This window comes from Chelonoidis abingdonii, chromosome 1, assembly GCF_003597395.2.
Source record: "Chelonoidis abingdonii isolate Lonesome George chromosome 1, CheloAbing_2.0, whole genome shotgun sequence".
NCBI lineage: Eukaryota > Metazoa > Chordata > Testudines > Testudinidae > Chelonoidis > Chelonoidis abingdonii.
In genome coordinates, this window is record NC_133769.1 from 132,966,364 (window position 1) to 132,986,872 (window position 20,509).

At 40.2% G+C, this 20,509-nt stretch overlaps 1 protein-coding gene across 7 annotated transcripts in view; it reads right to left on the minus strand.

Annotated features, from left to right (window-relative positions):
• The window catches only part of PHF21B (PHD finger protein 21B), a 273,496-nt gene that overhangs the window by 67,196 nt on the left and 185,791 nt on the right, over nucleotides 1-20,509 (minus strand). For all 7 annotated transcript variants that reach the window (XM_075070440.1, XM_032804763.2, XM_032804762.2 and 4 more), the window contains one exon: nucleotides 4,396-4,488. In XM_075070440.1, coding sequence (XP_074926541.1) covers nucleotides 4,396-4,488 — 93 coding nt within the window. The remainder of the gene's footprint in view (nucleotides 1-4,395; nucleotides 4,489-20,509) is intronic.

The window sequence follows — 20,509 nt, forward strand, 5'->3', positions numbered from 1 at the left end:
GGTCAGTGGTGCACTGTGGGATACCTCCCGGAGGCCAATAACGTCGATTTCCGTCCACACTAACACTATTCCGATATAATAATATCGATTTTAGCATTACTCCTCTTGCTGGGGAGGAGTACAGAAATCGATTTAAAGAGCCCTTTAAATCGATTTAAAGAGCACTGTAGTGCGGACGGGTGCAGCGTTAAATCCATTTAACGCTGTTAAAATCGATTTAACGGCGTAGTGTAGACCAGGCCTCAGAGTCTGATTCAGCTCCCACTCAGATTAATGAGAGTTTTTCCATTTATTTGAATAGGAGTGGACTGGGCCCAAATTTATCTTAACTGAAAAATAAAACAAAACTGGAGGTTTGATTTTAGTGTCCCTACCATTATTTAAATGTTTATTTGAGGGAGTATATCACCTTGTAAGACTGCTCACACTTTATTTTAGTTGGATACAGTACTTCTTTAATTGTCACTTAAATGACTGTAAAATTACCAGATTATTATTTGTATTGTAGGGACACACAAGAACCATAGGCAGCACATGAGTTTTTCAATTGGGGAGGCTACTCCCATGAGTGCCAGAAGCTCCACAGAAGTGGGGAGCCACCAGCACTTGGACTGTGGCCCTTCCCCCCATGGCCCCAACACTCCCATCTCCCTATGGCCCCACCCACACTCCGTCCCAGGTCCCTCCCAGACTCTTCCCGAGGCCTCACCTTCTCTCTGCCTCTTCCTGCTCCCACTCTGTCTCTTCCCTCGAGGTCCCGCCCACTGCTTCCTCCTCTCTGCCCACTTCTTCCCCCTCCGCGATTGCTTGCCCAACCACTTTTTTCCTGCCGTAAGGGCGAGAGACGGGTGTGGGGACTGGGAGCAGAGAGAAGTGAGCAGTGGGAAGGCCCTCAGGGGATGGGAAGAGGCGGAGCGGAGTCTGGGCCTCAAGGGATGGTGTGAATCAGGGTTCGGGGCCACAGTCCAGGAGTCGGTGGCCCTCCAACTTCTAGGGAGTGCCCAGGTCTCCTACTCCCCAGGTGCAAAAGGTGGCGGGGCAGCAGGCCTCCAAATGGAGGTGACCTGCATCCAGCCTTTGCCCCCTGCCTGGCCAGCCTTTTTTATTTTGGGGAGTCTTAGCCTTCTCAAGCCTCTAATACGCGCCGCCCACGCACTCAGGGACTCCACTGTGCTAGGTGCTGTAAAGATACACAAGAAAAAGATTTTTTTTTTGTATTTTGTTTTAAATAAACCCAACCTGTGTTTCTAGAAGAGAACAAAGAGTGCAGTTTAATGAAGGAGTGCATTTCATTTAACTGGAAACCCCAAACAAGATATGAAATGAGGAATAAGGTGGTGAAGGGGGAATTAAATCCGCTGACATCCTAAATTATAGAAGGAACCTCCACACTTGTCTGTAACAAAAGCAAAATATAAGAGCTCTGTCAAAGAGGCTTGCTTTTAGTGTTGGTGAAGGCCTAAAGAAAACATTTTTTTGTATTGTACAATGAACTTATAGTATTGACTACCCCAGCCTAATCTTTCTACTTGTGAATGAAAAGGGAAGTTTTGAGAATGTCAAAGGTTATTTTTATGATGGTTAGGAAACAAAATTATGGAACTGTCTATAAGCCTAGGGAGGGTGGGCAATGGGCAGAACTGTTGCTGGCTGAAGAGAAGGGCATGGCTTGAAGAAGGAGAATTAGGGCTGGTCTACACTAGGGTCTACACTGGTCTACACTACGTGAATAATGTAGCTGAAGTCGAAGTATCTTAGATCAAATTACTTACCATCCTCACGGTGCGGGATCGACATCCGCAGCTCCCCGTCGACTCCGCTACCGCCATTTGTGTTGGTGGAGTTCCAGAGTCGACAGGAGCGCGTTTGGGGATCGATATATCGCGTCTAGATGAGACGCGATATATCGATCCCCAAGAAATCGATTGCTACCTGTCAATACGATGGATAGTGAAGATGTAGCCTTAGAAATTGTTGAAAGGTGAGTAGGGAATCTGATAATGTGGTTCTGCGCAGACTGGCTAGCTCATCTTCATTTTCATTCTTTAGTTTTCACAATGATGAATTCACTATGTGGCTGTTTCTCATTCTAACTATAGTAAGTGTGAAAACTGATGATTAATACTGCAGAACAGGTGATTGGTATTTTATAATCACTGAACTACAATGTATGAATGTCTGACTCAACGTGCCTGAAGTCAAAAGCTGTGGTAGAAAACATGTAACTGAATGGACTGAAGTAATGAAAACTGATAATTCTTCAAAAGCAAACTGTTAATATTGTCAAGAATTGTTAAGTAACAAAATATAAAGGATTCGTGCTCCTCTCAGAAAAGTGCAGAAAATCAGCTTTTTCTAATTCTTCAAGATCAAATGTAGAACTGAATGAGAGTTTGTCTACTTAAGAAGAACAGAACACTGATGACCATAGGAGTGCGACATCTGTGATGCCATCACTGTCATCTTAATATTACTTTAAGTCCCTGTTACAGGTTTTCCAGCAGCTCTTCAACATCTTCTTTCATGAACATTCTCTGTTCATCTTTGATACCCCAAAATGGCAAAAATGAATATGTGATTACACCATAAAACTGAAAAGCAAACTTGAACTTGATAAGGTAACTATAACCTTCTTTTATGCCTTCCACAAACTGAACAGTGTAAAGAAATAATTGAAGTGCTTTTTCCTCAATGTACTCCTCCAGAGACATTTTAATACACAGGTCTACTATTAAATGCATGTGAAGAAACAATATAAAAGAATTAAAAGAACCAACACTGACATTAATATTAGGTGATTGCTCAGACATGAGAAATGACTTGCTAATGGCTACAGGTACAGACAGAAAAATGCATTTCCACTTACTGCTGTTAACTCTGTATCTGAAAAGAAAACCATTGAGTATTGTGAGCAACTTGCTGAAGATGACATACAATGGAGGTCTTTGCCATTTGCTCAGACAACACAAATACAATTAAAAATAGGAAAGAATTTCAGGTGCAATCATTCTAAACCTGTGTGTTCTGTACACTATTTAAGAGAAAGTAAAGCACACTGTGAAAATTCAAAAATCTTGCTGCCACCCGTAGCCTCTCAGTTGATTGTCTGAAAATGCAACTTACTGCAGCAGCTTCATAATGACACCTTAGAACGAATATCTGAATTTGCACCCAACTACCGTAAGGTATGCTGAAATTTCCAATGAGCATGAAGAGGAATTTCATCAAAATAAAGCAAGCATTTTACACAAATAAAACAAGCATCTTACACAATGAGAGATTCTAAAGAGAGGCACTAAACTTAGTAAAAAAAACTTACTAAAAGCAACTGAAGGTTTCAGAAGGACATGACTGATCAACAGGCTGAAGAATACTATCAGATGTAAGAATGAACTCAAACCACACAAGGAAAAAAATCAAAAAACAATTTACAAGCTAATATGGAACCTGCCTACTACTTAGCAAGCGTGACCGATTCCCAAATAGGTTGGATCATGGTTGAACCCATTACCAGAAGAGGCTGAAATGTGACTGATGTAAATTTAATCCTGTTTCATCCTTCTATTCTAGAATATTAAACAGAAAATCTGGATCTCTACTTCAAACCTTTTTTGTGAAGGAGATGAATTGTGTCGCAAGTCAACCAGTTAAAATGACAGAAAGTGGGGGGGGGGGGGCAGGGAAGGGGAATCAAGGTTCGATTAACTAATTTACTTGCTTTAAGTGTATGGGTCTCTAGGGCCAGAAACAACAGGACTAACTAGTTCATAGACTGGGACTCTCTCTAGTTGCATCCTTCGCAACTAGAATTATACCTTATGTGCCCCTAGGGACAGCATCTTCAGCGCTCCCCCTTTTCCCCCGCCTACAGCTGACCTTCGTCTTGCTCACAGTTTTAGAGAGGTAAGATACCTCTAGAATGCCAGTGCCCCTAGGAGATCGGACCCTGATCCTTTGTTTTATTTACAGAGTTGTAAGCTTTTCATTTAGGACAATCTAAGGACCTTTTCAGGTTTGAGATTCATTTTGTATAGCATATTTATTGCTCATTTTGCTTTTCCACTTAATAAAGTACTTACTAGTTTTCTTGGGGTCTTTGACTGTTTTCACCCTAGTGTTCCTCCTTCCCCAACCATCATCACACACTCCTAGAAGAAAACCTAGTGGTTTGTTTTTTTCCAGATTGGGAAAATCACAACCATGTTGCTTAACTAGCACTGAAGCCAAGACGTTCAGTAATTTACACGTTCAAGCCTCTAGTTTTTATTCAGTCAACTGTGTGCGCTAGCTGTGACAGGGCTGGACACCAAAGAGGCATATAAAAGACTAATTAAATATCAGATTTGGAATTCAGTTCAAATAATTCCACACAAAAAATTGAAATAGTATTGTTACCTGAGGTAGCACTGCTGGTCCTTGTCCTGCCAACCTCTGCAAGGAGCTGACCTGAGGAACTTTAATGGGCACTGCAGTGATAGTTCCCAAAGCCTGCCGGAAGAAAATAGTTGAACAGGATTTGAAACAATGGCACTTTCAAAATTCTCCATAGACAGACTGAAACCTACCCAACTATTCTCTGCCTGTATTTGGCTCTTCCTGGTTGGAAGTAACACAGTGTAGCATTTCAGTCCATTTGGAACTCTCTCTCCCTCCCTTCTTGAGACAGAGAATTGTTTCCCCTCTTTAATCTTCTCTTAAAAGCGTCCTTAATTATGATCTATTGTCTCTGTGGAACATTTTGCAATACTGAGTACGAAGGATTTGTCTTGTAATGCATACCATCCTAGTTATTTTAAAGGAATTTTAGTGTCCTGTCAAGTTCAAGGTTTGTTTGTGCAGTACCATGTTTTCAAAAGTGATCCAAGGAAAAGAGATACATGCTGCCTTCATTTTTCAAAAAGGAGGATTTAAAGATGTTACATTACACATTGCCAAGTTACCTTTAAAAGTTCAGTGAGTTTAAAGAGTATATTTTATTTTTATCGTAAAAACAAGATTTGGTATACGCTGATCTGTTAACAGTCCCATCAAATCCAAAAGCAGAATGCAACCTATGGAGGTGCAATAGTGCATCAGGAATCTAAAACGGCTACAGGATACACTCATTCTGAGCCAATATGTCAGTTACCATGACTCAAACATATTCTACCTATACATTCTTCTCTTCTTTGTGTTACAATTGTTTTCAACATGTAAAAAAGACATGGCTCTTCATTTTAACCTATATGAGATTTACTTCAGACATATTGGGTAACTGAGGTGATACTTGATATCCAGTTATTTTCTTTATGCTTTGAGATTGCAGTTGGTTATCAGTAGGCTGGAGAGTAACATACATTTCTGTGATGAGAGATTAGAAACACCTCTCCCTCTGAAATTTGTTTTGATCCATTCCTCTGCTCTCCTAACCCAACTATTCCATCATCCAAATCTACAAAACTGTTTTATTTTGTATTCAGCAAAGATTAGAACTTGAACTGGGAGTAGTTGAGTCCTATAGACCGGTGGAGTTCACGAGCTTGTCTTTGCAGTGTCAGTGCTTCTGTAGCTCTTTCTCTCTCTCTTTCTCTCACTATTTCTGCAAGAACAAGTTCTTTTTGAGTACTAACCAGAAATGCCCCTCTGAAAAACAGCATGGCAGGCTACAATGGTGCCTTGAGAGAAACAGAGTGAGCTGTTTTTACATCTCCTTGTAGCAGTGGGAGTAAATTGTACCTCCATGTGCAAGTGAAGACCTTTGCATCAGAAGGGGAAAGATCAGGCAGTTTTCACCATAGTAATCTCACATAGATTACACACAGCAGCACCATTGGAACCTCACAAGTAGAGGCTGTATTGTGGATTATCTGAATCACCTCCCGCCTCCCTACCAATTGGCACTTTTGGTGTGTGGTGTTGGTATCCTGCAGGCCCTGCGAAAAAAGGAAAATTGTAGCCACCTTCTACTACTCAGCTTCCATCCCAGCAGACACCCCATTGCTGGGGACTCAGCTCCTTCCTTTATGTCAGTATAAACTGGAAACGAGTGAGCCCAGCCCTTCTGCCCTCCAAGGTGAAAACGAAAAAGAACATACAACATTTCAAACAACAGTGGAGGAGATGACAGTTTAAATTTGCTACTCGCATACGATTCAGGTTCTCCCTCTATTCCAATCTTCTTTGTAGTTAGAATAATGAGGTTACTAATATGCCTGTACCAGGGTGGTCATTTACTGATGGCCCCGTTGTGGTCAGAGGTCACTCTGCAAGCACCTTGGCCCCTTAAGCCCCTCTTGCAAGCCTCACATGGGCTTTCATGAAGATAACAACGTGCTCAACCTGTGGCTGGTTTAATAACCACCACAGTTCTTAATAATCCTCAGGGTCCCAAAATAAAATCTATCTCCACACAACAGTCCACACTCAGCTCTGGTGTCTTCTCTCACAGCCAGAGCTCTTCTTCTGTCCCAGTCTCTTCTTATAGCCTGTCCTCCCAGGTCCTCCTCCCATGAGTCTGAGTCAGCTGACTTGGGCTCTAAGATTTGGAGCCATGGGTTTTTTATTGCAGTGTAGACATACTCTTGGTCTCAGAGTCTTCCCCGCAGGAGTCCATCACACTCCCTGTGTCTCTCTACACTTTCCTGTGCTTTATTTCTGTGCTTATATCCTGTCCCCCTTTATTACTGCCTCCTGCTGCTATTTATAAGGCAATCACCCTGCTCTCTCCCAGATGTGACACATTCTGTAATCAGAGTTGGCTGGACTCCAGCTAATGAACCACTCTGTTACAGTGCCCAAATAGTAACCTAGAAACAGCTGGACGTTCACAATTTATCTTAGATCACAGAATGTTTTCTCTTAAAGTCATTGGTTGAAAATCATTGAACCCTATTGCCTATTTAGCAGCCTCGGTAAAATGAGTTAGTGGTCTGCTCAGTTTCTCTTGGTGAAGCATTCCCATCACAAAAGGCACTCTTGCTGGTAGTCTCACCAGATGGCTTAAGGGCAGAAAGAGCGCTATCTTGCAGGTATTACATTGGCTACAGTGTAGTACATTGACAGGACGGCAAAGGAAAGATCACACTGCTGCTGTCCATGCTGCGCACTCTGTGGCCATAGGATTACCTTTCCCAGTAGTGTTAACGTACCACCTTCTGTGAGCATTAATTAGGCTAGTTAAAAAGGCACCCCATCCTCAACAACTGGGCCTGATTCTTCAGTGGTCTGAACCCTGAGTCATTTATACCAATGCAAAGCAAGTCTTAAACACTGCCCTTTGGATTTTACACCCACTTTACCCTTGTGTGAATGATGACAGAAGGTACAGGTCAAGTCGACCTCTAACCTCTTCACCTAAAATCTTGCTAATGACTGTTCTAACATTTAGAGTAAAGAGGAAGAGATCTCATATGTATGCATGACCTCTATTAGCAAGTTAATATAAAAAGTCCCCCACTTCTCTGAGCTGGAGTCAAAATGGTTGCATCTTTCATTGTCAACTAATTTTAAACATGCAGTTACATACACTGAAAACACACTGTAAACACACAACAAAATGGTTTTCAGATTGCACAACAGTGCATCCCAGATTAGAATAAAAAGTGTAGCTAATGAAAGGATTGGGAATTGAACATGAAACAAGGAGTCCAATTAACCAAAAGTTATTTAAGAAACAGCTGTCAACAAGTAAGATACTGTAAACAAAATTCCATATTGAAAAGACCTTTCTTGGACTTCTTCAAATATGTGATCTTAAAAAAAACAAACATAAACCTCTAAGAAAAATTCTGAGTTTTCCCATCGTATTCCTCTGAAAAAAGACTTCATCTTAACCTATGTATGCATTACAGAAGCAGTTCTGATACATTTATAATACAGAAAGATTGAGCCAAAAGCGTACAGGGATGGGAGGAGAAAAGGGGAACTCCAGAAGCTATTTTGTCCTATATTCTTAGTTCATTGCTCTGACATGCATGGACAACACATTGTGGCTATGTTTTCAAATGAAGCTATCATTAGTCCTGTCACCTACACTCTCAAAAATGCTCTAGATTTATTTCCCTGAAGAAGCTCAGAGTACTGCTGCTACCTCTCAAGAGAATGAAAACAAATTATGGCATTCTTCAGTTATGAAATTTTCAGTACAAGAGATGCAGCTTAGGGTTTACCAACTTTTTGATATTAAAGAACTGCTGTTTAAATATTTAAAGGGACATTGCCAGGGTAAATCTCACATGCTGAAGGTGGAAGAAAAATCCAAAATGTTCTTACATATATTTCTTACAGCATCAAGGAATACAAGAAATTGAGATAATTTAAAAAAAATACAAATTTACTTTTCACTGTTTGTGCTGTTTGCTTACTGTTTCTCTCTCTTTCTTTGGACAATTAAAATAGTTCAAGTCAGCACATTAGCAGAAGATGATGAATAATAAAGAATAAATTCTTTGCACTTATCTATAGTGCCTTTCAGATAAAAATCTCAACCCCTTTGCTAAGGTAGGTTAGTATTATCATCTCCATTCTATGATGTCAGAACTGAGGGTCAGAAGCAAAGTTAAGTATCCAGGGTGAAGAAGTGGCAGAGCTGGGAACAGAAAACAGATCTTTTAATCCAGGGGTGGGCAAACTACGGCCCATGGGTCACCTCTGGCTCGCCAGATGTTTTAATTCGGCCCTCCAGCTCCTGCTGTGGAGCGGGCCTGGGGCTTGCCCCGCTCTGGTGCTCCAGCTGGGGAGCAGGGTTAGGGGTCACTCTACATGGCTCTCGAAAGCAGCAGCATGTCCCTGCTCTGGCTTCTACGCATGGGGAAGCCAGGGGGCTCCGCTCCGCACGTTGCCCCTGCCCCAAGCACTGCCCCAGCAGCTCCCATTGGCCAGGAACCACAGCCAATGGGAGCTGCACGGGTGGCGCCTGCAGACGGGCAGTGCACAGCAGAACCGCCTGGCAGATCCTTCACATAGGAGCCAGAGAGGGGCATGCTGCTGCTGCTTTCAGGAGCTGCTTGAGGTAAGCGCTGCCTGGAGTCTGTACCCCTGAGCAACACCCCGTATGCCCCAAACCCCTGATCCCCCTCCCATCCTGCAAATGCCTCAGTCCCAGCCCAGAGCACCCTACTGCACCCCAAACCCCTCATCTCCAGCCCCACCCCAGAGCCTGCACCCCCAGCCAGAGCCCTCACCCCCTCCCACACCCCAAACCCCATTTTGTGAACATCCATGGCCCGCCACACAATTTCTATACTCAGATGTGGCCCTTGGGCCAAAAAGTTTGCCCACCCCCCTTCTAATCCCAAAGCCTCAGGTGTTACTCCAGTTCACCCCTTTTAAACTTGAATCGCAGAGTGGTAAATCAAGCTCTAGCTACCTGAAACAATGCCTCCATGCTGATTCGGGGATACAATAAAAAAAGGAGAGAGGAGATCTTCATTGCATTCTCATGGAAGTACTGAGGTTTAGGAGTAAGAGCTGAAATATGAGGTGATGTGGTTCATCTTTATATCATTACTGTTTCTCAGTAACGTAATTTGGTGCAGATCTGGAGTAACAGTGGTGAATCAGGTCCCTTGCTCTCAGCTTCAAATATTCAACCACATTGTCTCCATGAGGACTATAATCAAGATCCCCCTCTCCACGAAGGTGGATAACTTGTTTTTCCCCTTCAGAGATACCAGCTATCTCATAAGCGACCCATACATTCCATGGTGAGCGTAGGCTGGGGTTAGCCTCTTGTCTCTCATTGCTGCCATTCTATCCCTTTCTTCCATTTTGGGTGTCTTCCCCCCTCCATTTGTCAAAAGAGCAAGCTGGTGCACATTCTTATAAACCTTTAATTAACAAGCTGAAAAGACATTTTTCTGGCAATGCCTGACCTTTAAGCACTTTGTATGAATTTATCGATACCAGCAGAAACAATAATTTAAAAGGTTATTTTATGAGTGCAGAATAGTTTATAGCAGCACTTTTGTCAAGATAAATGAGTTTCTTATTACTACATTTACAGCTCTAAGCATTTTAATAAAAAAGGACTATAAAAGTCAAAGATAACTTCAAATCTCTCCTTTATCTGCTGTCTGTGAGGGTTTCTGGTGACCCCTTGAAATACTTACACTGCTATATACTTCTAGTATGTGAAGGAAGCTGGTAATGGAGGGAAGGTTAAGAATCCTCATTCAGTTTACCCGAATTCTTTTGATTTGATATTACATGTTTAAGCCAGATTTAGAGTCTTTTTTATTGAAAGAAACTTTTAAATATAGACAAACTAATTTACCTTTCACAAATATTTCCTGATATGGCAACCCTTATACGGAGGAGCACTTATCCTAGGCTTTTGTGCATGGGAATTCATCACCCTAGCCTACACACAGGGCACAGAATAGACCCACAATCACTATCCTAGACCCTGGGCTGAAATGGAACCTCAAACCTTATGTCTCCCATATACTGATGTTAATGGTTAATGGATACACATGATCACAGATCCTATGGTCACATCTCCAGCCTGCTTCCAAACTCCCCCCTGTGGTGACCTACATGGAACAGAGTCCAGCTCTCTGGCTTTCACGGAGGGTCTCCTTTCATGACCAGTCCACAGTTGCCCAAAGAGAGGAACCACAGCAAGTCCACTGAGTTGGTGACCTTCTGCAGCTTCTATATCCTGGGTAAATGACACCTAACAGCAGGCTTTAAAGAGGTATTAAGGACTGTAAGCAGCTAAAGAGAGTACTGAAGAAAAAAAAAGAGCTTTTGCATGGGTCCCTAAATTAAATAGAGCTCACTTAGTAATAAAATGACAATTTGAAAAAGCCACAGTATGACACAACTGGCTTAAAAAACAACAAAAATCCAATTGTTCCTGTGTAACCAAAGAATGTGCATGGAAAAGGACTAGAAGTTTCCAAGGAAAGTTTGAAAACAAGTCTTGTTTTTAATCTAATACAACGGAGATAATTTAGCAAATAGTTGCAACGCTTTCATCTCCACTGCTGCTCTTGTTCTAAACCAATGACTTTCTCAAAGCAATCCATTCTCAAAAGCTTGGGAGATGTAAGCAGAGAGGAAAGGACAAGTGAAAGTCAAAAAATGTGAAAAGTGAAGCTACACAAGGAAGGGGAGAAAGGAATCAGATGAACAAAGGCTGAACAAGGAAAGATGAAAAAAAGAGGACGAGCAGCCTGGTAGCAGCCAAGCAGTACGCAAACCTCCAATGTGGATGATCGGATTCAGCCCCAGGAGCATGTTTTCACCCCAGATCTCTACTGTGTGGTCTATTAGAACTCTGCTTAAGATACTGTGTAGGCTTTTAGGGCTAATCTACACTGGCAATGCTAAAGCGCTGCTGTGGCAGCACTTTAACATGGCTTGTGTAGTCACAACACAGTGCTGGGAGAGAGCTCTCCCAGCACTCTAAAAAAACCACCTTCACGATGAGGGTAGCTCCCAGCACTGGTGCACTGTTTACACTGGCACTTCACAGCACTGAAACTTGTTGCGCTCAGGGGGGTGTTTTTTCACACCCCTGAGTGAGAAAGTTGCAGCGCTGTAAATTGCCAGTGTAGACAAGCCCTTAGGTCTGTGACTTCAACACTGCTATGATCAGCACAAACGTCTTTATTTCTATGCTGAATGGTACAACCATTATACTGTAAAGTTTTAAATACATACATTATTGAAAGAGGCTTCAGGTTTTACTCAGTTTGAGTAACACTTATTCATGGAACCATCTCTAACTATGCTTGCTATTAACTGTGATATTTGGATCCATTATTAAAACTATGGGGCTGACCCTGCATTCACTGTAGAAGCAGAAATGTTGTTGATTTTAATGGGAGTTTTGGAAGCAAGAAAAACATAGAATCATGTCCCAAGTGTATAATTATTAGTGGGCATGATTCTCTTATAAATCCAGAATTATACTAGGGTAAATAACACCACTGAAATCAACAGTTAAATTGGTGCAAGAAAAAAATTAGGCCCATTTACTGACAAAATTAATGACCATTTACTTTCAAAGCCCTTTGCTAGAGTGCATCAATAAAAACATATTTGGGTTTGTTATATTTTAGAAAAATAATTTAATATTTGAGCTCTACGGACACTACCTTTTTATATTTCAAACTATTTCATACTGAGTTTAATGCTACAGCAAAAATACTGTGTTCCTACAATATATTATAGTACTACTAATCTTTTTTTAAAAGTACATATTTATCTCTAAGATCTACTCCTGCTTCCTGTCGCAAACAAGACACCTAAAGCTATTTTTTAAAAATGTTTTTGTCTGTTATATGTTCAATATTGGCGACAACAGTTTTACAGAATGGATTTTTAATGTGGTAGTGACAGGGGAACAGATTGCTATGGCAACAGCAAAGATGAAAATTCTTAACCTGAATGGATATTCACTGAAGTAATTGCAGGTTTTTTACCCATTCTGCATTCATTTTACAACTTGAATGCAGCATTCAACCTTGAGCTTGCTTTATATAAATGCCAAGTACTAAATGCAGCCTCTGAGTTCATTTGACTTAAAATTTGCTATACCTGACTTCAATGATCACCCATTGTTTCCAAGCTTGCTACTATATTCTGTTATCATAAACATTTGAATAGCAATTATTTTTTCATACCCTCCATCAGTAAAAACAACATATTTAAATTCTCTGTGTGGCATACACACAAATATCTTTTCTTTCTTTTCAGCAATCATAAAGATATTTAGTGTATATTTGGTATATGAATTGTAGTTTGACTGGGACTTCAGAGAAATTTAAGAAACTCTGGTCCAAATTTTTTTAGAACCCTAAAAGTAATTGCTGTTTTCCCCTTTTTGTTTTATCTCATACGAGTATTTTTGTAGGTCTTGCTCTCTCACAAACTGAATTCACAATCTTGTACATATGTTTGTATTTGTTGTGATACCATGTGTTTACTCAGAGACTCAATAAGCCCTATTGCTGGAACTAGGGGTGCTGCAGCACCGCCTGGCTTGAAGTACTAACAACAACCCAAATACATGGTTTCCGCCTTCAGCACCCCCACTGTAATAGCACCACTGCCCTATTGCATTATTCTGTAGTTTGAAGAATTAAAAAAAAAAGACAGGAAAAGATCCTGGGATTTCATGGGTCACAAAAATATGAGCTGCAGAGGAGAGCAAAGTGTGTCAGAAAAATTCTCTACTCTGCAAAGGGGCAGGGAAGGCAAAATTGGTTCTCTTGAATGCTTACAATTCTCTAGACACGATAGACATCCACCCATTATGCCAGTTCTGTGGAGTCAGGGCTCCTGAAGCTTTGGGAGGATATATGGAGCCATGGGTGGGAGAGCTGCTGCGGGTTGTGAGATCAGCAATAATTCCCTACCTTCACCTACCTTCTCAGGCATGGAATGGGAAGTTTAGGGCACAGGCTAAATGCAGTGTGTGTGTGGGTGATGGTGGTGGGTGTTAGCCAAGGGCAGCAAAACTCAGAAGTGTGGGAATCAGGAGAGCAGCATGGGGATCTATTAGACCATCATGAGGACTTACCTGGGATGTGTAAAGTTGTCTTCTGCCTTCCTCCTGGATCCTCAGGGTTGACAGGCCACACCCTTTAATTTTCCTTCCTGCCTCCCCAATTTCCCTTTCTAAGGAAAGAATCAGGCAGGAACTCACTTATCAGTTTTAGCCCTCCCTAAACTTTCCCCTAGGAATGCAGCATGTGGGCCCAGAATTGTAGACAGCATTCTATCAAAGGAGAGATGCTAAGAAAGGTCCATAAGCTTTTTGGGTTTTACAGTCACAAGGATGCCTTTTACTCCAGGAGTAGATGATTATACCACATCTGTATTGAACTGCTGCTTCCCTCTGGCTTATTAAACTTAAACTCTCCATGAAGTCCTTTACTGTTTAGTCCTTCTCCTTTAAGGGGTGGGACTAATGTTATTAAAGGGAATGAGCTAACCCTTTGCTCAAAGGGAGTAAGCAGGACTCAGCTACTAAACTCATGTTTGGGTATACTGAAGCACATTAGCCCACACATATTTGGTCTGCAGTTTGAAGCTTTGCACAGAAATCAAATTTATTAACTAAGTCTCCACTTCCTGAGCAAATGAATGCAGTCTCACTGAGCTGCAAGTACAACATGAAGCAGCTGTGATCACACCTATAGTCTCTTGCTCAGCTGATTCCTAAGAAATTTGCTCTTTAACTACTAAATTGTTCCAGTTTTTTTAATGAATAATGGCTTCAGATTATTTCCTCTTTGTTGACAGATTTTGTGGCAACTGTTTTGCAATAAGGAAACACACATATGCAGTATGTATAGTGGACCTGATTTTGCCCTACGATCCATCTCTAGAGCCAGCTTAGCCCTGCATAGTTGAACCTATGCCACCATTTCCCCTCCGTCACCACTGGCTGGGAGGGGAGGGACGGGGAGGGGGTCACTAGGGGAAGGAGTCGTAGTCAAAGCTCCTTTATGTCCTTATATCTTCATCCACAAGTATAGCCAAAAGGGCTGTTGCCAGGCACAGTAAATAAAAATTGCCTTCAGGTTGCACTGCTTCAGTGGTTTTCAAACTTTTTAGGCTGCATATTCCTTTCCAGATAAATATCCCATTTGAGATAGGTCATAATATAGCTATGATTAGATTGCCAAATCTTACTAAATAAAGTGCACTGTCCTCCACTACTGATGAGAGCTCGCGTATCCCAGTCTGAAAACCACTGCTCTAATGTATACCATTCAGTGGCCAGAAAGCCGTCGGACAGGCACAAAAGTGGCTTAAAGTTACATGTGCAGCCCCCTGCTTTGGATTTTCATTAGCCACCCCCCATCCATGCTGGTGATTGGAAACATACACGTAAAAGTCTTGGGATGGGAGCAATGGGAACTAGCCTAAACTACACCTCTACCCCAATATAACGCTGTCCTTGGGAGCCAAAAAATCTTACTGCATTATAGGTGAAACTGTGTTATATCGAACTTACTTTGATCTACCGGAGTGCGCAGCCCCGCCCCCCCAGAGCACGGCTTTACCACATTATATCAAAATTTGTGTTATATCGGGTCATGTTATATTGAGGTAGAGGTATATATCCTATACATATAGATGGGAAAAACATTAAAATTACCAACGTTCAGGAAACACAGAAATTAAGTTTCCCAAAGCAAAGTTAATTTGGTAATGCAACATATCCTCTATGCTTCACAGAAAAATCATTTTTACAAAATATTTAGTAATTTACTAAGCTACCCATCCAACAACAACAACAAAATACAACAGCAGGAAAGTCTGCTTTGGTTCAATTTGGCTGAATTACATTACTGTTGAATCCTTAACTCCTGTATTTCCAATCTCTGATTGCAACTGTCCAACAACACTGAAGTAATAGTTACTTAGTGTACTTACCTTTTCTTTAAAAAAGTGAATTTCATTACTGCAGACATAGCTAGCTTTAAAAGCTTACAAGCTCTGCAGAATTTAACTTCAGATCTAGTTAAGTTAAATGAATGAGAGCTTAGCAAAAATGGGGTTGCAAGATTTTGGAGCTTTGCGCAGGGAGCAAACATGCTTCAGCACAAAATAAAATAAAATTTATTTCAGCATTATAAGCATGGGCAGACTGGAGCCTCAGTTTCCCACTTGTCCCAGGGACAAATGCAAGAAACCCTTTGGCTTATAAGGAAGAAAAAGTAAGTCCTTCCTACTGTACTTTCTAAGCTACTGCGTTTATTTTAGGCCATTAGCAGAACAACCCAAACAAAACATAAAACCCACCACAAGCTCTTCTACATCAGCTCCCAGACCCACCATTTAACTGCAGCAGTTATAAGAAAAATGTAAAAAATCCAAAATACAGCATCATCCCCTTTGTCTACTACCTGGGCAAGGTCAGCTTTAATGATTCCTAGCTGACCGGTTAACAAGGCCCACCCGCCCAAACAAACTCATTTGTTTAACTCCTGCTGGTCCCAGATAAACCCCTACAGAAGAGGCATCTGTATTACGATCCAGGGACTAGCACTGGTGCATTCTCAACACAAAAGGATTTCTTCCCTGAATACTGAAAGGCCAATGAATCCTGTCAAGAGGGGCTATAATGGAAACTATTTTGCAACCTTAACTATAGCAATTGCTACTGCATCACCACTTTAGCAAATAATTTTGGTCACACTTTATATTACGGGTTTTTATTTATATATAGTTAATAAATGTTTAATAAATTATTAATAGAGGTTTCAATAAATGGTTTATCAACTGGTAGAGTCTAATAAGTTAATAAGTGGCTTAGAACCATACCTTCTACGACACACTTGTAACCACCTCTACCCCATACTACTATCTGTGACATGCTTATAACATGATAAGAATTTATAAATTATTTAATTACATTCACTGCTATATAATAATTTCTAAACTATTTATAAATGTATCCTTAGTATAAAACGTGACTATAATTTCTGCTTTTTTGGGAGTCTAATTTCAAAATCAACGCCAAGGTCTCATCACGCATCCTTCACTCAAGACAAACTTTCAATAATTTCAATGGAAAGTTTTGCCTGAATAATGAGGCCTGGGCTAGACCTTGAAGTTGCTCTGGATTTTACGTAAAAAGCTAGTGTTATTCCATATGTCCCTGCCTAGCCCATGCTTTACAGCATATACAGTTAGGTCCCAGTCCTACAAACTCTTATGCACAAGTAACTTTACACATAAGTAGTCCCATTGACTTCAGTGGGACTATTTATAGATGTAAAGTTAAGCAAGTCTTAAGTGTTTGTAGAATCAAAGACCTAAATTTACTATAACTGAAGGAGATTAGGAGAAAATACACTGTTTTCAGTGTATTTATTTTGTGAATTAGATTGAACTAGACAGATAGTAATCTTCCTGTATGGTAAATCATTCACTTTCCTATTTAGGCTCCAATACTGCAATGAGCGCCACAAACACAGAACCCTTCATCTCCTCAAAGCCTCACTGAATTCAATGGGTATGTCTACACTGCATGTGGGAGCGAGCCTCCCAGCTCACATGCACCGACATTCTAGCACGGCTCATGCTAGCAAGAGCTCCACTAGCATGAGTCTGTGGACCTGAGGTGGGAGGCTTGCTCCCAGATGCAGTGTAGACATACTCAGTGTGGCTCCTCATAGATTCATGCTGGGATCCTTCTGCACAGAGTTCATTGCAGGATCTGGGCCTAAATTCTATGGGTGTTTCCTACTGCAAAAAGGGGAGATAAGAGGTATTTTTAATTTTTAATTTGACAATAGGATGATAAATCCACAGTAACTGTCAGGGGGACTTAAGAGCAGGTTTAGTACCTGAAACTATTGTTAACTTTTATTTACAAAACTGACTACATTTCAAGCTGATGGTACCAATGTAAGATCATGGTTCATATCATCCCATTGACATTTATTCAGAAAAATTGATGACAGGACATGGTCCAGGATTTTCAGTCATATTTCACCTGCAAAAGTGAAAATTCTGCATATTCTAATTCTTTTTCAATTTTAGTTAAACATTGAAAAACGAGAAAATAAGATTGAGAAAATGCTTTAAAATTGGATTTTTTGTAATATAACATTTTCTAATTACAGCTGCAGCCAAGTGAACCTGTTTATAGTCAGCTGGTAAATGGTGGTAAAAATATTAGTGATGTGATTACATAGTCCATAGCCAAATTCTGCTATCAACTACACTGGTGTAAATATAGAATAACTCTACTTGACTTCAACAGAGTTACACAAGATGTACACACAGTGCTATCATATGTAACTAGTGAAAAACATTGTGACATGGAATTTATTAACATACAGCATAAGAGAAGACAGCAAATCAAGAAGCAGGATGATTCAGGTCTATGTAATAATTTGTCAAGTCAGAAAGAATTCTTGGACTCTGGCCAGATGAGTCAGGATTTGATCTTTTATCTCTCAAGCCTTGAGAACGATGCATAAATATTTTGAGCCATTACATTATCTACTTTATCTTTAAAGCCCACATTTACAATGCAGATAAAGCAAAACACTAGAGGTCCCATCTGTTCTTGGTGGTTGTGGGTTTTTTTTTTTTAATCATACCAACAAATGTAGTTTCTGACTTTCTGCCAACGGCTAACATAAAATATTAAAAGTTATGCAGTTCGATGGAATACAAATTATTTCAACTTTTGACACTGCTATGTATTTTGAAAAGAGGGGTCCAAGAGAAGGTAAATGCAGAAATGTTACATTATGAATTATAATCTGTTAGATCATTGGAGAGAGTAGTGGGATTCTAACTGGGCAATATTTAATTGATTATAGCCTACGGTCTTCTAAAACTTTGCCTTCCAGCATCTCTGCCAAACTTCTACAGCTTTCTCATCACTATTATGCTAGAATAGCTATCTTTTTAATGTTTCTTTTTTTTTTGTCTAATGAATGTATTGATTATTGAAAGAAAAATGCAGATCACATTAGATTAAGTGGTTTTTTACATAACTACAGGATAGTAAGAGTGCAGATAAGGAGAATTTAAATCACCACTGCCACACTTCAGCAAACTTTAGAAAATACATGTAACCTGAACCTTATCAACTATCACGTAGTCTTTGGCATCATCTTTTCAATCACTGCTAATTCAGTGAACTTGCATTTAAAATTAAAGCGGTCTCCGATATAACCAATCTCCTCTTGATTGATTCAACGAGAATACAACAATCAAGTGTTTGCAATATCACAATATCACAATCCATCATCATGGATGCAAATTTTCATGATACAGACACTGAGTTGTGGTTTTGTTTAACAAAAGCAAACACAAGAAATAGGCTGAGCAAAAAGAAGTTACAGAAAAAGTTGTTTAATAAGGCTCTTGCTAAGAAAAACAAATTGTTTCGATTAACTTCATGTCTTTTATAAAATAAGTTGGTATATTTTAATGTCTTATGGTCCATGAATCCTAAGATAAAGAAGGATTCAGAATTTGAATACATAGCTAGATTCTTGTCTACAATAGGCAAAGCTCCAAAGGCAACATTTGGCCAAAGAATGAAAAGGACCATTTTATTATCTATGCACTTCAAGGACACAGGCCCCAGAGCCGCAAAGCAATTAAGCATGTGTTTAACTTTGAGCACATGAGTAGACACATTGACCTCAATGAGACCTCTTACATGTTTAAAGTTGAGATAACATAAGGGGTAAGAGCAATTACTTCTCTTTCTATAAAAGAAAATAAATCATTTGTTTCAGTGCTCATTTATTTTAGGTTGATCTAGTCATTCACCTATGTTTAATTAGGTATGGTCTTAACAACAATCAAACAGATAAGCAACCCCCAAAATAATAACCAAGTTTTTGATTCTCCCCTCACCAAAAATAAATAGCTCCAATTGGTGTCAATGGTATTTACTCCTTTCCAGTGGGGGAAAGAATTAGGTCCCAAATCAGTACTTTAGGCAAGATTTTCCGTAACTGGCTCTAAACTAGGATAACCTGAGAGACTAAATCTCAGTACAGCAAAGCCTTTAAGCATTCCTTTAATTTTAAGCACATGATTAATCACATTGAAATCAGCAGACCCACTCACATACTTAAAGTTAAACATGTGATTAAGTGCTTTGCTAGATTGCAGCCTATCTTCCTGATCCTGGTCCCACTGAAGTCAGTGGTAAAACTCTCACTTATTTCAATGAGAAATTCTGCAGTCCTTCATCAAGTATCATTTCCACTGACATCAAAGGGAGCTGGGAGTTATGCTCAATTTAGGACTGCAGAATTTGGCCTCATTTACTGAAAAGCCTGATACTGAAGCCTGATCGTAAGGAGTTCAAGAAGAATTTTTACTTGCCTTACATTACATGGTACCTGACACATATTTAAAGGGAGAATTTCAATGTTCATAAATACTAATTCAATTACGGTGAAATTCACCTCAGTCCAAAAGGGCCAGCACAAACCTTTGCATCTTCAGGGTTTAAGTGCCATTTAAATGGTGCATAGGCCTAAAGTTTGCTCTCTGCACAAAAGTAAAGCAGTTAAACACAATGCCACACGGTTAGGTAAGAGGAACAGACCCAGGATAAAAAGTAATTAGATATTCCTTCCATTCCCTCATTGCTGGAATTTTATAGACAACAGGTATGTAAGTACACCTCTATGCCGCTATAACGCTATCCTCCGGAGCCAAAAAATCTTACCGTGTTATAGGTAAAACCGCGTTACATTGTGATCCACTGGAGCGTGCAGCCCTGCCCCCCAGAGCACTGCTTTACTGTGTTATATCCAAATTCGTGTTATATCGGGTCGCGTTATATCGGGGTAGAGGTATATAAGAAAGCACACAGCTGCTTACTAACACTCTCCTTTTCACCGACCCAAAATGAAATACATTTGACTAGTCACTGGTTCTTTTAAAAAGTTGGACGAATTAGGATGGTTATATTTGATATCAGTTCAGTCTCTGCAACTCACATTGGCCAGCAAAGCAGAAACCCTGCCCTCATCAGAAAAGACACTGAAAGTAAGTATTGTAATATGTAATCCCTTTT